Here is a 21,742-nt window from a genome sequence, read left to right as displayed (position 1 = left end):
GTGTGTGTGTGGGACAAGGCTGGGCCCAGGGGAGGCTGCCCAGCACAGTGCTCTGCGACCCTGGTGTGCTGTACATCTGAGTAATTTTCATATTTCAACTTTTTTATCATAGTCAAGTTTAGCAAATCTCAAACAACTGAAGTATGTTGGTATTTCCAGGATAAACTAGAGGAACACATGCTGCTGTAGTGGCTGGCTCTTGGTGTACTTTGGACTCTGCCTCCTGGGTTAGTCTGTAATCTACACAGGTGTTCATGGCACCCCAGCAACTTCTGTCCCCTCCTGTACCTGTGCTCTCATCAGCTACCTAAGTAAAAATCAGTAAGAAGCTAATAGGATTTGGAGGATGAAGTAACTTTTAAAAATTATAAATTCATATGGGCAGTTAATTTGAGTGAATAGTAATTACTTTATTGAATAAACAAACTCTTTTTTAAACTGTTGTCTGTATGAAAATGTAATTTGCAAAATATGTACTGTTGAAGCAAAAAATAGTCCAGAGCTGCTCTATTTCAAACAGAAACCTTTAGAGTCAAAAGTATTTGCCTTGTTCAAGTGCATTTCAAGGACGATTCATAACAGATTGTTAGTACATTGCAAGGAGAATTTGTTAGAGGGTTTTTTAGGTATAGAACTATTACAGGGGCAGTGCTAATCTAAAGATACTTCCATGTGCACAGCTGGGGCAGAGTGCTTTCCAAAGGACAAACTAATGGTGTTTCAATGGCTCTAAAAAGAATGCTGTTTTCATCTGTCACATCTACTGAAATGTGTTTTATTCTGAAATATGTGCTTCTTCAAGGGAAACCCACACAACTTGGATTTGGAACGTTTGAGATACAAAATTTCTTTTGCTGTGTAGTGTCTCATTTGTTGTAAGTTTTCTGAGAAGTTGAATGGAAAAAAAAGAGAGAGGCATGATCGCGTTAATCAGTTTCTCTGCTTGTGGTTTAGAGTGATAGCAGCAGATTTCAACAGAATAATTGAAATATTTACAGGATTTAATTAAATTTGGTAATTAAAGGATTTTTTTCCTTATCCTATCCTAACCCTCCTGCATGTGTTTTTGGTAGGTTGACTTTGCAAACCGTTTTGTCGGAGGGGGTGTGACCGGGGCAGGACTGGTACAAGAAGAAATTCGGTTTTTAATCAATCCAGAACTGATTGTATCAAGGCTCATCACTGAAGTCTTGGATCACAATGAATGTCTTATCATCACAGGTTAGTCTTTGCAGAAAATGTTTCACATCAAGTTCTGGTTTTATATATGTACAAAATACATTTCAAGCTAAAGTTTAGTATGTTTAAATGCTGTAAGAATTTTAAAAAAGGGAGAAAATTTAATACTCATTTGACAAAGAGCCTCCTACTTCATCCCAGCTAACACCACAAGGGATGCTGTTCCATACATGTTTTGTGAAAGGAGAAAAACAATGTGACAGCAAGCAGAAGAATTTATTTTATCCCTTGTAAATGTGTTTGAGGACTTGGTGTCTTGAGCTAAAGAATGCTGATGGGCAGTATAGGTAACAGCCACAATTTCCAGCTATTAGCTGATATTGTTTCTCTGATGTTGAAGGATGTGGGGTTTTGTTCCACTCCTTAATTTGTAGCATTTGATGTGATCAGTGGGATTGAACACTCTTGAGAAGAGGAGCTACCTTCTGATTACCTGAAAGGGGAGGAAGAGGAAGCATAGAAAATCTGCATCCATTAGGAAAGGGTAGAAGGCTGGGAACTGTCTCTGTAGGATTTTGATCTTGTAAGTTTCACATATGTGTTTATGTTACTTGTAGGTTAGTTATGGGTTCCTAATCATATTAGAAATAACCTCCTGTGTGTGGAGATGTCCTGTCTGTCCAGAGCTTAGCTTTTTCTTTTTCTCTTTTGCTTCCCACTCTCTTAGAGATCTCGGATTGTTTAATTATCCATTGCATTAAAACAGCATCAAAAACCAAATGTCACTGTTAAGAACTGGAGCAGCCCAGCTGCATGTCTCAGTTCTAAACATAAATGAGCATTTTTCATGACTGAAGAAATAAAATGATGCTATAATACTACTTTATTTACACTAAAGAGCAACTATAAAGAAAAGTATATTTACTGAGAGAGATCCCCTGGTTAGAAATTATAATAAACTATGTTTATTTTTCAGTCTGCTGTAGCAAAAATGTTAGGTTTAGTTACCTGAGCCGTCTCAAAAGTCAAGAGTTTCTGTAGGTATTAGAACACATTGCTTGGAAAAATCCATCAATAGCACTTTTCTCTCACATGCATACACAGTAGAAATTTGAGCTTAAATCTTGCAGGTCTTACTCTATTCTGAGTTATTGATTGTACTGGGCAAAGTCTCTTTTGTTTTCAGACTTATGCTTGGCAATCTTTTTAAGACAGTGTTTTATTTTGTTTTTCCACTCTGCCAGAATTAATGCCCTTTCTGTGAAAAGCTTTTGATAAATTGGCTTTTGTGATTACATTTAAAAAAATGAGTCAGAAGAGTCAGAGACTTTTGTTCTGTATTTTGGATGTGATACTATAGTAACATATTTTAAGCACTGTCCTCTGGGAGAGACTTTTTTGGGAAGGGGAAAAACAGAGCACAGCTATCAGTCTGGGTAATAACTGATTAGGAGGAAACACTAAATTAGTGTTTTGAAAGACCTTCCATTCCCCTGCAAACAAAAATGGTGATTTGGCATGGACAAATAAAGGTGAGAATGTTTTTTTACTGCAGCAACGTTTTATCTTTCTTGATATTTTATCTTCCAGTGTTTTTCAATTAGTATTTAGGATATGGAGTTCTTCTCTAATGGAAATATCCATTCCATCATTTTTATTTAATCCCTGGAGCTTTTCCACCTTGGTTCTTAGCCAAGTCTCTTCTGTGTCACGATCCTCTTGATAAATTACATTCTTTGTGATGCATCTTGACTCGGCGGCCTAATGGGTATAACTGTGTAGCTTAAATTTGCAGTGGAGCCCAAGAAATTGGGAGATAAATTAAATTTGTTGTGATTTTCCAGTATCTGGTTAAGATCACTGCTGTAATGACTATGAAAATGGTCATGCAAACAGTGGAGTTCTTCAACACAGACATCTACCTACAGAAATGTCAGCAGCAACACCAGAGATTCCTGCAGCTGCATTTCTGGTAGAGCTGTGAACATGTGTGAGTGGTTTTCATTCAGATTTTTTCTTTCTTTCTTTTTTTCCCCTCCTGTTTGAGCTCACACATCCTCAGGCAGTGTTAATAGCAGATGAAGCTGTGTTCCTTGTTTGCTTTAAATTTACAGATCTATCAATGGCCAGTCAGGACTTCATCTTAGCAGGGCAGTTTTGGAGCCTTCTGACCACATTAGCCAGGCAGCAAATGAGATGAGATAATTGGTTTGGCTGAAAATTTACTCAGAGAGGAAAATTGGTTTTCAGTTGGATTTAGCAGGCTGATTGTGCCAGTGTTGGGAGAGCCAAAGACTAATGGTGGTACAAGATAAGGATTGGCAGAACTGATTGAAAGGGAAAGAAGGACCTTCCTCTCACTTAGGGCACTAAATGTGCCTTTATACTGGTGACTATAAAACTAAACTCTTGCAATATTCACGTGTACTTTTTGTTTAGTGCTCATGGTCCTACCTCTTTGGGGGTATAATTTTAGCTCATTGGAAATACTAGAGGAGCACTATGGTGGGATTTTTCCCAATCCCTGGAAACATTATAATGCTGTACACATCATATGCAAATGTAAAGCTAGACTATGGAATCTCAGAAAGGTAAATTTGTTTTTAGTAATAATTGCAAATCTGTCTAAATTGGTGAGGTCCTATAAACACCGACACTTGGCTGGCAATTTCACTTTTTGTCTGATGCTGTAACTTTTACAAGTCTCACAAAGGATAGATTTTTGAATGGTACTTATATATACATTCTTTTGACTTTAGGTAGGCTATTCTAGGTTTTGTAGCTTGTTTTTAAAGTTCTGGTGGAACCTTATTCATGGTTTGCCTTCTTTTACTTCTTTTTTTTTTTTTTTTTTTGATGGGAAGAAAAGAGAGTCACCAGAAACATTAACATATCTAGCTTATCCCATACTGCTTCTGTTCTCCCAGCAACAGAAGTTTGTATCCCAGTAATTCACAGGCAGAAGTATTGCCAGTGAAAATTGTCTGATAAATTTCCAGAGCTTCACTTATGAAAACTCATTGATTTTCATTAACTTTGGGTTTCTGGGACATGACTTTGGAGTCTGTGTGATTTCCTTGAGTTTCTCCAGTATTGATTTTTTTTTTTCTTTTAGTGGATATATGTGTGTATATGGGTGTATTTGCTTGTTTGTTTGCTTCCTGGTGCTTTTGTCATCAGACACTACACTTCCATAAAAATTAATGAAAACAATGAACCTTAAAAAAGCCAGCCTAATACTTTATAATTTAATCTATCCTAGTGCAATATCTCGATGACCTAGAATTTTCTTACCCCATCTTAAAACACCAAAGAAAATGCTACCTTTTTCAAGCTGGAAGTTTTGCTAGGTTGTCCTCTAAAGAGAGCTCTCAAAAGAGTCACATATTTCCCTTATCTGTCTTTTCTTGCTCTGTGCTTAGACACTTTCATCAAGTCTATCAAGATAACTGAATTTTACTCATGTCAGGAAAAGTCTTAGTGAGGGCTGATAGCCTGCAATTCAATTAGAAGGCTGATTTCAGAGTATGGAAGCTGCTTGTGGTTGTCCTTTGTCTGAGGGCATGAATGTGTGTGAATACATAGGCATATCTTGTTATCCACATTTTTTAGATGATTTTTTAATCATCTGGAAGTGAACTCAGTGAGAAATCTCTTACCATCCCACTCATTTTGCATAGCAGCTTTTCAAAATAGCCTTAAGTGAGATTTGTGTGCCTTCAGAATGATTAATGTTCTAGACTAAATAAATAATGCGTGAGTAGCAGGGCAAATGAATTAAATGAGCATTGATAAGTCTTGTCAGTTAAAATTAATAAGGGTAAATGGGGAAAATATTTTGACGTATGTGCATCATTGTAAACAGTTTTTAACAGCTTGTTTCCCATGCTTGAGACTACTGGAGGTAAACATTGAAGTTTTCTTGTCAGTGAGGTTTACAGTTAATAGTTTTATGTTTTTGATTGTTCAACTTCAATTGCATTTCTATTTAGAGATTGGAAAACTCAGATTAAGTTTAAACCTTTGTATTCTCAGGATATTGCTGATCTGTGCAATATTTAGGCAGTACTCTTGTCTTAGTAATCAGATGTTCTGTGCTGTCAGCTTGCAATTCTTTAAAACCTATTTCTTCCTGTTCTATTTATAGACATAGCTGGTATCACAGCTTGGTTTGTGATACAGGTCTCTTCTTACTCTTACTGTTTGTAATTGTGCCAAACTATACCTGCATGAAGCTCCAAACCAGTCAGCTCAGCTGCTCAGAGCATGGTGCTGATAACGCCAAGGCCGTGAGTTCACTGAAGAGTTGGACTCACGATCCTTGGGGGTCCCTTCCAACCCATCTTATTATTCTGTGATTGCTTCTGAAACTCAGCTGTTGTGAGCTCAGAATGGGGAAAAGGTTTTGCTGGGGCATTACTTGAGGAGTATTTCTCTGAAGCATTTGTGCAATGCCCAGGTTTTGAAGCAAGGTCCTGAAGCTCTATAAAATGAGGTGAAAGGCAACCTTTTAGAAAGGTTTTGATCCTTGTTCTCAGTTAAGATACACTCTGTCTTGGGATAAACCTTTGAAAAGGATTTGGTATAGCAGAGCACAGTAGCTAAAATTACTGGTGGCCTTAAGGAGCTGCTTTCTGACAGCCTTTAATACTTGCCAAGATCCCCTTCTGGACCTTTTCAAGAGCAGCCAAGTACATTCCAGACTGTGGTTTTTTGCGTCTTTGTGCTTGTACAGAAGTAGTTTGTTGGTGCTGACCAGTTCTCATTATATACTGGGCAGCATGTGTAGGTCTGCACTTGTAATGTTCTGTGGTGGTGCTGCTCATCACCTGTGGGAAGGGAGCTTTACAAGCAAATCTTGTATTTGTGGTGCAAATACAAATTCTCTGTTTCCCTTTGCTTCTGAGAGCTGTGTGTTCATTTGGAGAAGCAGTGATTCCTATCAAAGATTTGCCAAGTGAAAAAAAAAAGTGCATATTTTATATGTAATCTGGAAAATAATTTGTTTCAGGTACTGAGCAGTACAGTGAGTACACAGGCTATGCAGAGACTTACCGCTGGGCAAGGAGCCATGAAGATAAGACCCCTAGGTAAAGTTCCACTGAAGTATTTCAAGTGAAGGAAGAAAGAAATGTTAGAAATTTGAAAAGATTTCCTAGCATTTGCCTTAATAGGATGTTTGCTTGATGTTGTTTTCTTCAGCAGAGCCAGCAAGCTGAGAAAGTTATGTCATATTAGTAATGCCATACTAATGGTAATAAATGGTACCTGCCCTTATGTTGGTTCTTAGATCAACATCTTTTACAGTTTAGAGATATATGTATTTAATACACATTTTTGCTAAGATACTGACTGAACTATGGTTTGCAATGTCACAAGAAGTGTGATAATGATACATCAGATGCCACAGTGCAGCTGATGTGTGGTAAAATAAGAATCAATACCATGAATCTGAGTAGAAGGCTGTGAGCTTTTGAATTTATTTCTCCAGCAATGTCATTAGAGTATGTACAGAAAATTACTCATTTGGTATAGAAACATACACAGTGTACTCTCATTTAAATGTTGGAGGAAGACAGAGAAATACTGACCTTGCAGTGTTCTTACATACTTGATAAATAGTGCTGTGTAATTAGATTTGTTTCACGTTCATGCTCAAAGTCTAGCCAGGGTATTTCTAAATTTATGGGGAAGCCTGTCTCATTTCTGATGCTGCTTTCATTCCCAACCCACAAAGAAAAAGTTCCATTGTCTGTTGAGTTCACCTTTTCAACTGCTTCTAACAGAGAAGGGAATTGCTCATTTTGAATTGGGGTTATATGGCTGATATTAAACAACTAATGTAATCTACTTTTCTCCCCCCTCCAATTTTAGGGATGAATGGCAACGGCGCTACACTGAAATTGTTGCTATAGATGCATTTCACTTCAGACGTTTCCTTGATCAATTTGGTCCTGATAAAATTAGAAGAGAGCTCAACAAGGCCAGTAACTTCTTACAACAGCCTGCAGTCTAATGTTTATAGATGTTTTTCAAATACTTTTATGTTACTGTCTCCATCTAAGGAAGTTCTTGCTTAGTTGTCTCATATGACAGGGATTTGCTGTCCAATGTTAAAGCAAAAGATTGTCAAATGTATTTCTTGTCCTTTGATGTTCAAAGGTATATTTTATACAATTTTCAAAACTATAAATGAAACTTGGATATATATTTTGTTAATTCTTCCCTGTCCTGCTTCCAAAGGGTGAGAGTTGGGGTTGTCCATCATGGAGAAGAGAAGGCTTCAAGGAGGGACTTTTAATAATATGGGCAGATAGTGACAGTACAAGGGCCAGTGGTTTTAAACTGACAGAGGACAGGTTTAAATTAGGTATTAGGAAGAAATTCCTTACTGTGAGGGAGGTGAGGCACTGGAACAGGTTGCCAAGGGAGCCTGTGGATGCCCCATCCCTGGTGTTCAGTCCCAGGTTGGATGGGGCCCTGAACAACCTGAGCTAGTGAATGGCATCCCAGCCCATGGCAGGCAGGTTGGAATGAGGCAGTCTTTGAGGTCCCTTCCAAGTCAAGCTATTCTGTGATTCTAAATTGAGTCCAAGTTCTTTCCCTATGATTTGTGCTGTTGAATCCTACTCAGCTGTGCAGTCAAGGTGGGGCAGTTCCTAAATATGGTCCCACTTGCTTTTCTTCCACCTTTCTCCTTTGCTCTTGGGGTACTGACATACTGCCTGGGAGTTTACCTTTTCCTATATTGATGTTTTCTTGAGATTGGATCCAGCAGTTCATAAATCCCCTTTATTTTTACAATAGCTGTAAGGGCTGTTGTAACCACATATGTGTGCAGTCATGCCAGTCAGAGCTTACAGTCTCCAAGAAGGCTGACGATGCAGGCCAGTTTTAATCTTTAAACAAAGCTTCTGGGCTGACATTCAAAACTTGCATGCTTCCTACCAATAATTCATGAACATTATTAATCATTATCATTATTTGTTCAAAGTTTTCAGTCCTTGACCCTGCCCTGAGTCAATTATGTGTGTAAAAACTGCATTTTGCAGTGACTGTGGTCCTTGATAATCTCACACATCAAAGTTCCCAGGCTGAAGAGCTCTTTGACAGGGGAAGCTGGAACTGTGGTGGACATAATTTTTTTCTGTCCTCTGCCATCCCTAATTTGGAATCGCCTTAAATAAGATATTTGAGATGTTTCCCAGTCCTTGGTGTCTGCCACAGATTCCCAAATGTAATGTTTGGGAACATTGGGTTACTTTCCCAAGCTGTGGCAGGTGCTTTATCATCTGCTTAAGCCAAGATTTTCCTGTCATTTGCTTTCCTTCTTGTTTTGCTGATGCTCTTTTGTTGAAGCCAAAGCAGTCGTTTCCCAGCTTTTAAGGTTGTACTTTGACAGGGACTAGTAATTGCCACCAGTGAGCTGTCTGTGGTTGTGGGACCTTAACTTTTCAAGGCCTTTGCTGTTATCCCATGCACAAATTTTATCTGCTGACGTGCTGTGTCTGGAATCAGTCTCCAGTTCACAAAGCAGATTCTTCTAAGTTAATAACAAGGTCAGTGGGCCAGAATTAGGGCCTTGCATGGCCACTGGAAGGCTTGGGTAGTGAGAGGTGTGTGGCCTGTTCTAGCAGAGGCAGTGCTGTTTTTGCTGGGCAGTGGAGTACAGGAATGCTAATTCAGTTATACTCTGCTAGTGGGCCAATTTTTGGGATCAAAACATGCTGATGAGTCTCCTTAGTGTGATTCTACATTTACAAATGCAGTGAGCTTGGGTGTAGAATATAAGAGCTTAATGTTGTTATTGTTAAACCCTCCTTCTTTCTGCAGTATGGAGGGTATAGAATATTATAGGATGTATTTTAAATAAATTCAAACATAGGAACAAACCACCCTAATTCTCAGCTGGAAATGGTATATACCCTCTTAAAATTATGTACAGTGCTGAAGGACTAAATTAGTTGTGAAACCTTAGCATCTTGACTAAAGTAACATTCATCAGCTTGTTTCTTCATGGTTGGTAATTAAATTAGCCCTAAAAAAGACATTTAAGTAGAGTTTGTAAACCTCACTGATATCTTAGTACAAAATTCTAATTACCTATATCAGTGAATTTATGATCTGCCTACAATTTTCAGTGTATTGATTTGGTTTGGATTTTAAAAATAAATTATGGTAAATCACTACAACATTTATCAGGTGTATTGGTTTGGCTGATATTTTTTTATGAGGACTGATTGGTATTTAAGAAAAATTTTAAGTCTTTATCCTGAAAAGGTTCCTGTAGCTGTGATGAAATGCCTGGGACTCAGGACCTGTATCTTAATTTCTAATTTGAGTCCAAATAAGGCAAAAGTCTTCCCATCTTAATTTTTTTGTAATTGATGTTGAATTTAAAGGAAGACTCATGATGTATTGAAGTAGTTTGAATTTGGTATTGCTAGAAGACAATGCTGGGTTTTGTTATCATGTTATTGTTTGGAAGTATTGCACCAGGCTGCCTCTCAGATCCATCTGTGACCCTTGTGTGCATGCAGGCCTACTGTGGCTTCTCTCGACCCAACGTTCCGCCTCAGCATCTCTCTGCAATAGCCACAGGAAACTGGGGATGTGGTGCCTTTGGAGGGGACTCCCGATTAAAAGGTAAATCATAGCAATTCTTCATGTTCAGATTAATTAAATCACTGACATTTTGATCCTGGGCCATGGTTTTTGTTCAAGTACATTTTTTGCTTTTGTTCTAATTAATACATGTTTGCCAAGAAATGGCATTCTATAGAATTGGTACATTAGTGCTGATCTTCAGGCTGTGAGTAATGTGGCCTTCAACAATAAAAGAGCATTCCACTTTATTCTTTGTGCTGTAGACTGTTATACTATTTTCAGTTTAAAGTTTGGTTCGAGCACATGATGGTGAAATGCTGGATTTGCAAGGACTTGTAGCCCTGAAACCTTTCAAAACACAAATATGCAGCTTTAGTTCACAGAACATGTTCATTGCAGTTGTCAGTCATATAAATCAGCTGACCTTTCTGGAACAGTCTTTTCAGATTCTGCCTGAAATTCATATCTCTGCAAAGCTGTTTAAAGTACCTGGTAATTTGCAAGGCTTCACAAATCTGCTGGCAATGGTTAATGTTTAGTTTTATCCCTTAATATATTACTGTATGCCAGAGAGGTTTCCAGTCACTCAGTCATGCTGCTTTCTCTCCTGACTTGCCTGCTATATCACTCACTTTCTCATGTTCTTTTATATTTAATTAGAGTATTTGTAATGCAGCAGATATCAAATGCCTACATTCATTTAAGACCTTTTCCATCAATTCAAGAACTGATGGATCCTGACATATAAATTCATATCCTGGTTCATATAATTCTAAATAGAAATTTACATTTCTTTGTTGTTTCCAAGCATTTGAAGAGTATTTCAAATTTGCTTTTCAGAACAGCTTTAGGTAGCTACAGTGAGACAGTCATCAGGCTACCAGTTTCATTTCGTTTTAATGTGCTTAATTCATAAGGTATCTATTTTTTTCTCCATGCTCATTGAGTTCCTGGCAGTTGTTTTTTGATATCCATTAGACAAAATAGGCTGCCAAATGCATATCTTATCAATATCAGGACTAGTATTTACTGTAGGATCTGAGCATACTTGATTTATGTTAGGAAGGTTTAACAAGTACTTCAATTTGCATAAGATCTTGGATCTGAACTGTAATATCCCATGTATGTTTTCTTAAAGTAGAAGAAGGATGTCAGGACAGGCATTGCTCCAGGTGCAAGTCCAGAAGTTAAGTGGGATCACATCAGCTGGGTGCAAGGGCCAAGAGAGCTCAGATCCCTCCAGACCCCAGTACCACAGGCTCTGTTGCTCTTCCTGTGATGCTTCTTTCTGTACCAGTGGCATGGAAATTTCCCATGGGATTGTGTATCATTAGTGTCCAGAAGATTTGTGAAGTCTGATTCTTGACAGAAATTTTGATCCTTGTTTCATAAGATCTATAGCAACTCAAAATAAGCAGTAGGATATTTTTAACATCTTGTGAAGTGAAACTGCAGTTTGGAATGAATAATAAGATTCATTAGGTTCTGTTCCCCTATGCAAGCTAGTTAATTAGACTCTTTAAAAGCTAAACTACTGAAGCTTTACTAAATCCACAGCTGGTTCAGTGGTTTAATTAAAATATCATTCCCAGATTGAGATTAATTTCACATGTGAATCATGTAATTTATAATTTTGGCTATGGGTTTACAAGAGAAAGTTTTTTTTATTGAGGAATGCAGTGTTTTAATAGGTCTCTGTTTAAAAATGTGAAAGATTATTGAGCTGAGCTCTGAACAGCTTTCTATTTAGCTTCCACTAACAGGTGGTAATGCACTATGTACACAGTTTTATTTAAAATTAATCTTTACAAAGACAATATTAATCACATTTTAATTAACTCTACTTACTGGGTAGAAAAAGGAGGAATTAATATCAGAGCTGCACCAACAGGCTCTGAAGGAGACAGGCTGCAGCAGATGAAATAGTTGCTGGGTTCCATTGGTTAGGACTGTTGTAGTTCCCTGAAATGAGCCTGTGATTGATTGCATGCCTCTGTGGCACTCAGGCCTGGCAGTGCTGGCTGATGGAAAAGCTGCACTCTTCTAAGTTTGGTGCTGCCTAAAAGGGTCCTGGTTTTCTTCTCTCCTTTTGTTGTTCCTGGCTCTGTGGTCTGGTGTCCTCCCTTGCCTCAGCTCTGCCTCTTGGCAAACCTTTCACTCTGCCAATTCAACTGCTGTTGTAGCAGAAAACAATTAGGTTTTATTCTGCATCCATAATTTTCTGCCACTTTGGTGAATGGAATTGGCATCATGATGTCTGATGAGCACCAGAGAGCTGCAGAAAAGTCAGGAGCTGGGTGAGAAATGGACCAGAGCAACTTGCTCCAATTGCAGTGAGTCATTAGCTTGGCTCAGCAGCACTACTGATACAGGTGATTTCTCAAGGTGAGTCTTCAAAAAACTGTTCCCAAGAGAGGAAACATTTTTCTTTCTTTTGCATGTAGAGGAACAAAGTCTGTCTATATTGTAATGTTAGCTGTTGGCAGAACTTGGGGTGCAGCTTTGGGCCAATGAGTTTGACAGAAAGCTGGAAGTTAACATGAATTGCATTGCCGACATCACCCCTCACAGGTCAGAGTAAGCCATCATATTCCTTGCTGCATACTTCTATTGTAGGTGTGATGGACACCTGAAATTATGCAGGAACAGGCTGCAGAACCATAGTTATTTTCTTGGAGCTAAAAGTTGGGTCAGCTTTCACTTTGCATAGCTTACCTAGTGTAAGGATTGGCTCCATTCCTTCTTACAGATGGCACGGAATGGAAATTGCCAAGTGCTCATGGATGCTTTTTGCCCCACTGTCTGTGGTTGTATGGGCAGCTCATACCAGAATGGGAGGGGCTGCTCTGTTTTCTTATGCTGCCACAGGCATTTATTGGATAATTAATGGCTGCATGCTGCTTGGGGGCAGACATGGACCAAAATAAACCCCTCTCAGTTTTAAGCACATTGTTTATCTGGAAGTAAGGGTGGATGTCACTAACAGCTCTAGCAGAATGCTCCAACACTCTTGACCTGCAGTGCCCAGCATTCTTTATTTTAAAAATGGAAGTAATATTTACCAACCCATTGTTTGTAGTGCTTTGCAGCATCCACGTGGACATGGGTGCTATAGTTGTTTGCTGTAAACTTAAGCTGTGTTTTTTCCTTCAGCAAATTGTTTTATCTCATGTTCATGTGTAATCTTTTTTCCTTGTTTCAGCCTTAATTCAGATACTGGCAGCTGCAGAGGCTGGACGTGATATTGTGTACTTTACCTTTGGAGATGTGGAGCTGATGCGGGACATTTACAGCATGCATACTTTTCTCTGTGAGAAGGGCCAAACTATTGGTGAGCAAAAAGAAATCTCTGTGTGCACAATAGAGACATGACCATCTCTCTAAGTAGAAATTTTCCAATATGAATTCTTGTCACTAAGTGCTGAACACAAGGAAATGAGTTTGTTTGTACCTGTTCCCAGAATGGGGAACTCTTCTGATTTGGGATCTACTGCACAGTGCTAATCAGTTAGAAGATTCTAGATGCTTTTCTGATTCACTTAGGAGTAATGCTGAGAATTTGAAAAGTAGAGGTAATGTGGTAGGTAGAAGATTTGCAAAAGCTTTTGATATAACTCAGTAAAGCTTTGGAAAGGGAAAAGCTGCTTAGGCATTCTTGATACAGGTTTGTCTTCTAGTGGCTCTCTCTTGATCCTGCAGGATGTGGTCTGATGTGTTATTCAGTTGCAGTACAAGAAAAGCAGTGTATCCATTGCCCTATTGTAATTGCTATGTGTCTTTTAATTTCTGGGCCAGAAGCACAAAGCTGGGTGATTGGCATTACATTTGTAAGTAATGTGTATGCAAGCCTAATGTTAGGATAGATTGTGCAGGAAGTTGTGGGAGCCCATCCTATGTTCTGAACAACCTCCATTTACACAGTCTTCTGCCTCCTCTGTCACTGCTCATTTAGAGATGCTCCTAGTCACTGTCTCAGTGTGCATGAGCATGTCTAGCCTTCCTTTGCAATCATACATTGCTCATTTGGCATGTTCTCACATGGTGTTTAATGACTTCTTTTTGGTTTTTGAAGGGGACATTTATAGGCTGTTGCTGAGATACTACAATGAACAATGCAGAAACTGTTCTACTTCAGGACCAGATGTCAAGCTGTACTCTTTCATATACAACACCCTTGAGTCCTATGCACATTCTACTGATGATGAGGAGGAGGATGAAGAAAAAGGGTTGTGTTTTGAAGATTAAAGTAAATGTATTTGATCAGAATAATGTTTATCTCCTCCCACTGGTATATTGTGTGAATTGCTGGACATAATGAATGAGCTGGCTTAATTTATATTGACTGCATTGGTAGTTATGTATAACACCCAAACAAAAATCCCCACAAACACCTTTGAGAGATGGAGATTTATTTGTTAGATGGTTTGATACATGAAAACCTTGTTCATGTGTGTACAGAGAAAAATTCTTTGGTAAGTCTGGTTTGCATTATATCTTGTTAAGTAGAATATTTTGGTACATTTCACTTGAGATTGCTAAAAACCTTCAGATTTCCCTGTACTCCTTTGCTTTTATTTTTCAGAGCTCTTATGTAGATTTCTCATGGAGGCTTACAGCTGGAGTACAGACAGCCATGGAACTCCCTGGATGATGTTAGAGAGAAGCATTTTAATGATTGTTCTTACTGAAAATTTGTCATAATCCTTAGGAGTGCCAAGGTACCATTGGTGTTGTTACCAAAATTTTCATTCTTTTGACTTAAAATATCCTGGGTCTAATTAATTTTTTAAAAAAATTGTTAAAAATTGAAAAGTTCTGGGGCAGTCAAGAAGGCATTTCACAACTGCATGGTCTTTACCAAATAAGACATAAAAGTTAGCATAAAGAAGTAGGGAAAGAACAATAAGCGTGGAAAAATGAGAAATGTGACCAAAGCTGGAAGCAGAAGGAAAGATTTTCACATGAAACTCTTCAATACCATTTTGTTGGTGCTATCTGTTACCACATTGAACAAGGTTTTAGTCTATTGGAAGTTTCTCAAGGTTCGCTGCTTCTGACAATATTTGAGTTAAGGTCTGCTAGTTGTGTTCATATTGTCATATCAGTTCTCCTCTCAGTATGCATATGTGTGAGTATAAGATCCCCATGGGATATGTGAGTGAGGAAACAAATCACATATCAGTGGGAGGAAAGTCTATTGGTTACAGATAAGAACATGAGGTCTTGTTAGGGATTTCTGCCTGTGTCATTTTAGACATGGGAATAACAGTGAAGTGTTGGCAAAACATTTTAAAACCCGTGCTTTTACTATCTGTGAATACCAAACTAGTGTTGCTGTAGTATATTAATAGTTTACACAAAACTGCAGATACATCTGTGATAAAACTTTTTCAGGTCTATGTACAGGGCAAATCCAGTGAGACTTTTTTTCTGTATTTAAGCCCAGATTAAGTTTCAGCCCAGATTCCTAAGTTCAACCTCTTCTGTGTTAGATTTTTATTGTCTGTCATAGTTGCTATTATGAGTTAGCAATACAAGTAAAATCTGCAGCAGGAAATGTAGTGACCTACGTTTCTTAATCAATGAATCCTTTTGAGTTATGTCAGATAAAACTCTCCAAGCCTCAAACACACCATGGTAATTAAATGCTGGAAGCTGTTGGCAGTCTGGCTTAGAATAAATCACTCACTGCTTGATCTGCTCTGGGGGAAGCAGCAGGAAGGAGTCTGGGTCATTTATAAATACCTTCAGGGAGCTGTACCTTGGCATGAATTCTAAGTGGGCAGCTTGCAGGTGTGTTACTTACTTGGGAAGTCATGGACACAGAGGTTTCTTCCTGTTCTTCCCACCAGGTGTAGTTTTCTCCACCCCCACCCATTCTGAGAAAAAGATTTTGGCTAGAATTTCAGGCTTTTTTCTGTGTTTGCAACCTGTGTCCTCAGATTTAGCAGAAATCTTTTCTCCTGCTCCTGGTGTTTCAGTGTTGGCTCAGATTCTGGCAATAGGAATAACTGTTTTATTGACTCTTATTTGAGCATTTAGGTTCAAGTATGATAGTGCTTCTAGATGCATTGCTGATGATAGATGTACCCTGGGAATTATGACAAGTGATGGAAAACTGGTGCTATCAGCCAAACCTTTTTCACCTTACTACTCAGGATCTCATATAGAAGAGATGAACAGAATTTGTTCCTAAACAACTGGAAAAAAATACAACAAAAAGCTTTAGATGGCTAGAAATGACCTCCCCTTTATTATATATAAATACTTCTTTAGTGCAATGTAGTCATTGTGAGAAGTGATTGGTCAGGTATGAAAAATGTACCAAAATATGGTGGAATGAAATTTTACTTCAACTCTAGAAACAGAAAAAAATTACTTTGGAGAGATTCTCTGATGATCATATTATAGGTATGCAGTTAAAAGAGTTCTTGCAGTGTCCAGTGCTTCCAGGATGATCCTAGTCTTTTTATGCACTCTGTAGTTCCAGTGATACTGAGCATTTTCTAATATGGAAAGAATGCCTTTTGTTTGAGATCATTCATTAGGATATGTTTACCATACCTTTTTCTCTAGTGAATTATGCTTGTATGGACAGGAACAAAGGAAAATAACTCCTTTTTCATTTCATGTCTTGTCTGAAAAAGAGTGATATATCCTGGATTCTATCGTGTGTTCCTGATCTTGTAAAGGGCAACATTGTAAGAATGCTTTGAGTATGATTTTGATCACAGGCAGGCTGAAAATTTTGTTGTTGTTTGTTTTGGATTTTTTTTTAAAGCAAAATAGCCCAGAGTTAGTTAGCAGTGGTGTTACATTCCCATGATGTTCTAATTCAGTAAAGAGCTGAACTGCCCAGATTGCTGCATGTCAGCCCAATAAGTGCTCTACATCTTTCTTTTTCTCCCCACCCAGCACTCCCCATTTCCAAACTCCCTGAAATGTTTCCTTTAGCTGGCAATGCCTTCGGTGCTCTGGGGGAAGTGGTGTGGAATGGATATGCCAGTGATCTCCTTGTGCAGCCTAGGAAGCTTCAGCTTCACCCTTCCAGAAACCTGGTGATGGAGTATTCTAGGTTTGGGATTTTTTATTATTTTAGGGATGTTTGCTATATGATTTCCAATAAAAATTAACTTCCTACCAAAACTTTTGTTTTATACTTTTTAGCAGCTAAATTGAATGCTTAATATGAAACAACAACAGGCAGTCATGTCGATTGCAATGTTGCCTCATGGTCAAGTTTGGTGTCTGAGCACTTCTGTTGTTCTACAGCTCTTGCAGCTAAATTGCTCAGTTTTGATGTTTCCTTATCCAATGAGGAGTATCCAATACTGTATATATTAATTTATAAACTGTTAAAGTGTTCCTGACTTTCTTCTAAACTTACAGTTTATGCACCATTATATTGTATTGATTTTTCTGGATCTGTATGCTAATGTTTACAGAATTTTGTAGGAATACAATTAAAAAATTCTGACTGAAGCCATGTTGTGTAATTTGTCACTTAATATACTTTCCAGGACAGAAGAATTCCAGCACATTTGAATGCACAGGCCATAAATTTGCAGATAGTTCTAGCAGTAAACTGACACAACACAGAGCTGAGAAATTATTCTTCCTGTACAGTATTGTGGTAGTTGCTTCTGTCTGCACAGCACTGTAAAACACAATTAGCTACTGTAAATTGGAAGAGTGTCAGTATGAGTGTGATGTGAGGTTTCATCCATGTCTATGGCCATATGCAGATATTCTGATGTTTCCAAGCTTTTGATAAACAAGTAAATGTTGGATTAGTCATTGAACTTCATGAAGGAAATGTCACTAAATAAAAGCAAATAACACCCTAAAAATACATAAATAATTAACATGTTGTCTAGGGATTTTTATGGTTTGTAAGAGTGGGGCTGAAATCCTTCTAAATAAAACCATTTCAAACTTTTCCCAAAATCTTGTTTTAAGGATTAATTTTTTAGCATCACAGGAAATTAGGATACAAATATAATTTGATTGCTCCTAAGGTTTTATATGCAGCTGTGCTTCTGAAGTTTGCAGTGTTGATACTAAAGGATTCTGTCCATCAGACAGCAGCAATAGAAGCAAAGATGGTGACTGACAGACACATCTGGGGGAGCAGGAATGAGCAGGTGGCTGAGCAGGGAGCTTCCTGCACTGTGCCCAGGTAACTGCTCATGGAAGTGGCCAAAGGGACCCCATTTTCACTCAGTGTTTGGCTGGGTGAGCTGGGGGTGCTGGGCTTTGGTTGCGTGACAAGTGGGAAGGGAGGGAAGGGCTGATGCCTTCATGCTGTACCTTGGAAATCCCAGGTGCAGGGGAGGCAGAAGGTGCTCCCATTGTGCTGCTGCAGCTGCCAGTCTGTCCCAAGCTGTCACTGATCTCACTGTAATCAGCAAACACCCTCATGAATACACTTGAAAAGCAACCATGGCCTGTGGAGATAACCCTGGGGATAAAGCACAATGAAGGGCTGCTTCACCATGAACTTATCCTGGTTTTCTCCAGTGTCTTCCTACCTATGTCAGTGTTTGGACAAAGGAATCCCAGACACCTGAATTTCACAACTTTTCATGTTTACCTTCACAGTCTGCATCCTCTCATCCTGAGCAGCTTTCTATAACAGAAGGATGGACAGATGGATGTCAGACTTTGGGATTCCAAAAGCTGTTACAAACTCTCAGGTTCACTGAGGTAATTGTGTATTAGCCAATGTAGGGTGATGTAATGTTTGCTCTGGATGGATGACTTGGGTTTTTTCTTTCTTTTTAATTTTTTTTCTTTTTAATATGTGCTTAAAGTCATCTTTTGCTGTTTTGTGGCACCTCTGTGACAAGAGTGAGAACATCCATAAAATCATGGAGACTGCAAGATGCAACAGCTGTCTGAAATGGTTAGGTTTTTTAAGCTTAGAATTGAGTATTTATGATCTTGTTTTGTGCTAACAGTGTTTCATGCTCATTTATCATTGCTTAAGTGAGTGTGACCTGGAAGTTGCATAGGAGGTATTTGTCACTGATAACTCCATTACAGCAATGCCATCAATTTGTGCTGAGCTGAGCTGTCAGACAGGCTTTCATTGCCTGCTCCCGCTAAGTGGCACTTGGTCTGCAGCTAAAGGAGGCACTGGTGTGTTCCAAGTCCTCTTGGTGACACTGTGGGATGTGTCTGGGCGTGTGCACACTGTGCTGTGCATGCACACACATTGAAGAAGCTTTAAAGGAGCTGCCATGAACTGCTGGGGTGAGGATCATTGCTGATGTAGCTCATCAGCTGTAAATCTGGGAAGCAGGGGACAGGAACCTAGAGAGAGATTGCACTGTCTTTATGAGCTGGCTGTGCTTGCAGGCTCTCTGTGTCCACAGTTCACACACCTCAGCCTTTTGCAGTCAGCTGTCCTCTCTCTCTGATGGACTGCATAGTTGAGTATTGAAAACTGCACAGCTGATGTGCCTAAAAATGACATGTTCTTGTGCTGATTTTTTTCCTGTGGTTTTTATTCATTAATTAATAGTAAATTGAACAGGTGATATTAAAGATGAGGGGATTTTCCCTTTATTTTTAATTGTTGAATAGCTAAGAGAACCACTTTGATGTTAAATTTTTTAAAGAAATGGAATACAATGAAGGCATTGCTCCATTGGGTGTAAAACAGTAAGAGTGTGCCTGGTTGGATAAAGGTTACTGAAAAGCCTCATCTCCTTCTGCCCAAGTGATAAACATTGTTTTGTGTAAATCTCCTCTTGGAAAATCCATGTGACATGCAGATAAGGACTTTGTACAGAGCTTACCACAGAGGCTTTGTCTATTCTGCTCTCTGTGGTTTTCACTTGGAAGGCCCAGTTCAGTAACATCTTTTTTATTTACTTTTTAGAGATGCCTTCTGTAAATGATAGGAATTTTTATACCTACTACAGCTGCTTCCTTTTCTAATTAATATTATTGAAGTGAGATTCTGCACAGATAAATGCTGTACTTGCTAAATAGGAAGGGCAAAAGGACCTCTGGACCAGTGAGGCAGGATTGTTTTAAAAGTCCATGTTTATAGTTAACAAGAAACAATAATGCAGTGCCATACATGATGTTACCAGTTTGGATCCAAGACATCTGTATGTGTGTTGGCATCTAATCACTGTCCCTATGCAAATCCTGAACTTTGATTCCAAGGCTATTTTTGTAGGAAGGCAGTAATGACAAATTAAAAACTGTTTGTTTTAATATATCTGTATGCTATCACTTCTTTAATATTTCTGACCTTAGCTAAATGTTACAGGCATTGTGGGCGTTTTTGTCTGGAAGGACAAGGTTTGCTAGTGTTTATAAACTATAATTTACACTCAGAACAACGTCTGGAGTGCATAAGGAATTAAACCCCTGTAAAACCTGTCTGGATGGTCTCTGTAATGGCTTTGGAGCATCTGAAATCTTTTCAGGGTGGTTGAATATGCTAGGAGGCTGCAGGGGAAAACTGCAATCTTCTTGCTCAAAGACAGTGCTTTCACCTTTCTTTTACACTCACTTGATGGAGATAGAGAATTACTTTGATTGTGGGGAACTGTTACATTTATTCTCAGAAATTGCTAATAGTATTTGTTAAAAAAATAAACCAGGAAAGCAAGGACAGAATCAGGGGCAAACTCCAATGTTTTCACATTTCTTACAGTAATATTCTATAGTCATGCTCTCTGAATGTGATGCTTAGATTCTCTCAGAAATCGTCATCAAGACCAGCTATAAGGAGGGTGAGGATGTGTGTTCCCAATTAGCCTTTCGTGTCAAAGTTTTCAGGTCTTTGCAAAAAAGGCAGAAAACACTTTCAGGAGGCAAATGATTTTTGTTTCTGTGTTCCCATTTGCTGGGTTGCCATCTCCCATGTGTTGGTGTCCAAGCAGAAACACCTGTATGGGTTTCCTATGGTGCCTATTTGATTGATGTTTTTCATTTGTGAAAGGCTGTTCTGACTAAATCCTGACAGTAGTCTTGCTTTGCTTACAGGGGAGAAAAACCACAAGGGTGATATTTCTCTGAAAACACCAGTGTGAGCTCTGACCATAAGTGTCCCAGTAAGTCATGACTGTTTTGGAGCTGTGTGGGGAAATTACAACGTTAAACACCATACCATGTCTAGAATCTTGCAACTTTAGAATTGGAATAAGAAAAATATGGAAAAATTTCTCCAGGCTGCCTGGTTGGTTGATGTTGTTTTGCTTTGTGTACCTAGAACATCAGAGAGTAGGTTTTCCTGTTTCTGTGGGCTTGTGCATCTTCACCAGTAACAATGCTCCCATATTAATGGGGTCCTCTCTTGTGACAGTGAATAACCAGGCCAGTGAGGGGCTGGATCCATGTGTAGGGAAAGCAGAGTGTCTCCTCAGGCTTGGCCTTGCAAAAGGGACAAGTGCTTATATTCTATAAGCACTATATTAAAGATCTCTTCCCAGGAGTTTGACCTGTTCCACTCTTGTGGATTAATCTCTTGTGCTATTTCTACATCAGGTAGTGCTATAAAGGGACATTTAGGAAAGTTCACGATCCTGAACTGTGTGAATTATCACTAAGCAGAGAGAAGTTTTGCTTACTTCCATTTAAAAGGGGAGGGAGCTAAATAAAATAAATTATTTGTCTCCTCTTAAGATTTAGATGTAGTTTATGACATCTGCTTTAGGGATGCATCAGAAGAATCCTCTCCATGGCCTGGCATCAGTGAGGACTTGGCTCCTCTGCACATGTACAACTGCCCTTCAGCTGGAAGTTGATGGGAAGTGCTGAATTTGCTCTTTTTTTTCATTCATCAAAGCATCTTGGCATACCAGATGCAATAAAGGCACTGTATAGATCAAAGTGCTTCATCATGGCACAAAGTTAATTTTGCCAAGATTTGAATACTTATCTTTTCAAAATTAAAGGTTGAGAAAATTGCTGTGAATAGCTAAAATCCTGGTAT

At 38.7% G+C, this 21,742-nt stretch overlaps 1 protein-coding gene across 2 annotated transcripts in view; it reads left to right on the top strand.

Annotated features, from left to right (window-relative positions):
* PARG (poly(ADP-ribose) glycohydrolase) overlaps positions 1-14,169 on the top strand; it is a 58,704-nt gene extending 44,535 nt beyond the window's left edge. For both annotated transcript variants that reach the window (XM_064716808.1, XM_064716807.1), the window contains exons 13-18: positions 1,074-1,221; positions 6,191-6,269; positions 7,054-7,162; positions 9,720-9,825; positions 12,989-13,117; positions 13,859-14,169. In XM_064716808.1, the coding sequence (XP_064572878.1) occupies positions 1,074-1,221; positions 6,191-6,269; positions 7,054-7,162; positions 9,720-9,825; positions 12,989-13,117; positions 13,859-14,031 (744 nt within the window). In that variant the 3' untranslated portion in view covers positions 14,032-14,169. The remainder of the gene's footprint in view (positions 1-1,073; positions 1,222-6,190; positions 6,270-7,053; positions 7,163-9,719; positions 9,826-12,988; positions 13,118-13,858) is intronic.
* The last annotated feature ends 7,573 nt before the right edge of the window (positions 14,170-21,742 follow it).

This window comes from Zonotrichia leucophrys, chromosome 6 (genome assembly GCF_028769735.1).
Source record: "Zonotrichia leucophrys gambelii isolate GWCS_2022_RI chromosome 6, RI_Zleu_2.0, whole genome shotgun sequence".
In the NCBI taxonomy this organism is placed as follows: Eukaryota; Metazoa; Chordata; class Aves; order Passeriformes; family Passerellidae; genus Zonotrichia; species Zonotrichia leucophrys.
The sequence above is the reverse complement of the archived record's forward strand: the minus strand, read 5'-3'. Positions and strand labels throughout refer to the sequence as shown.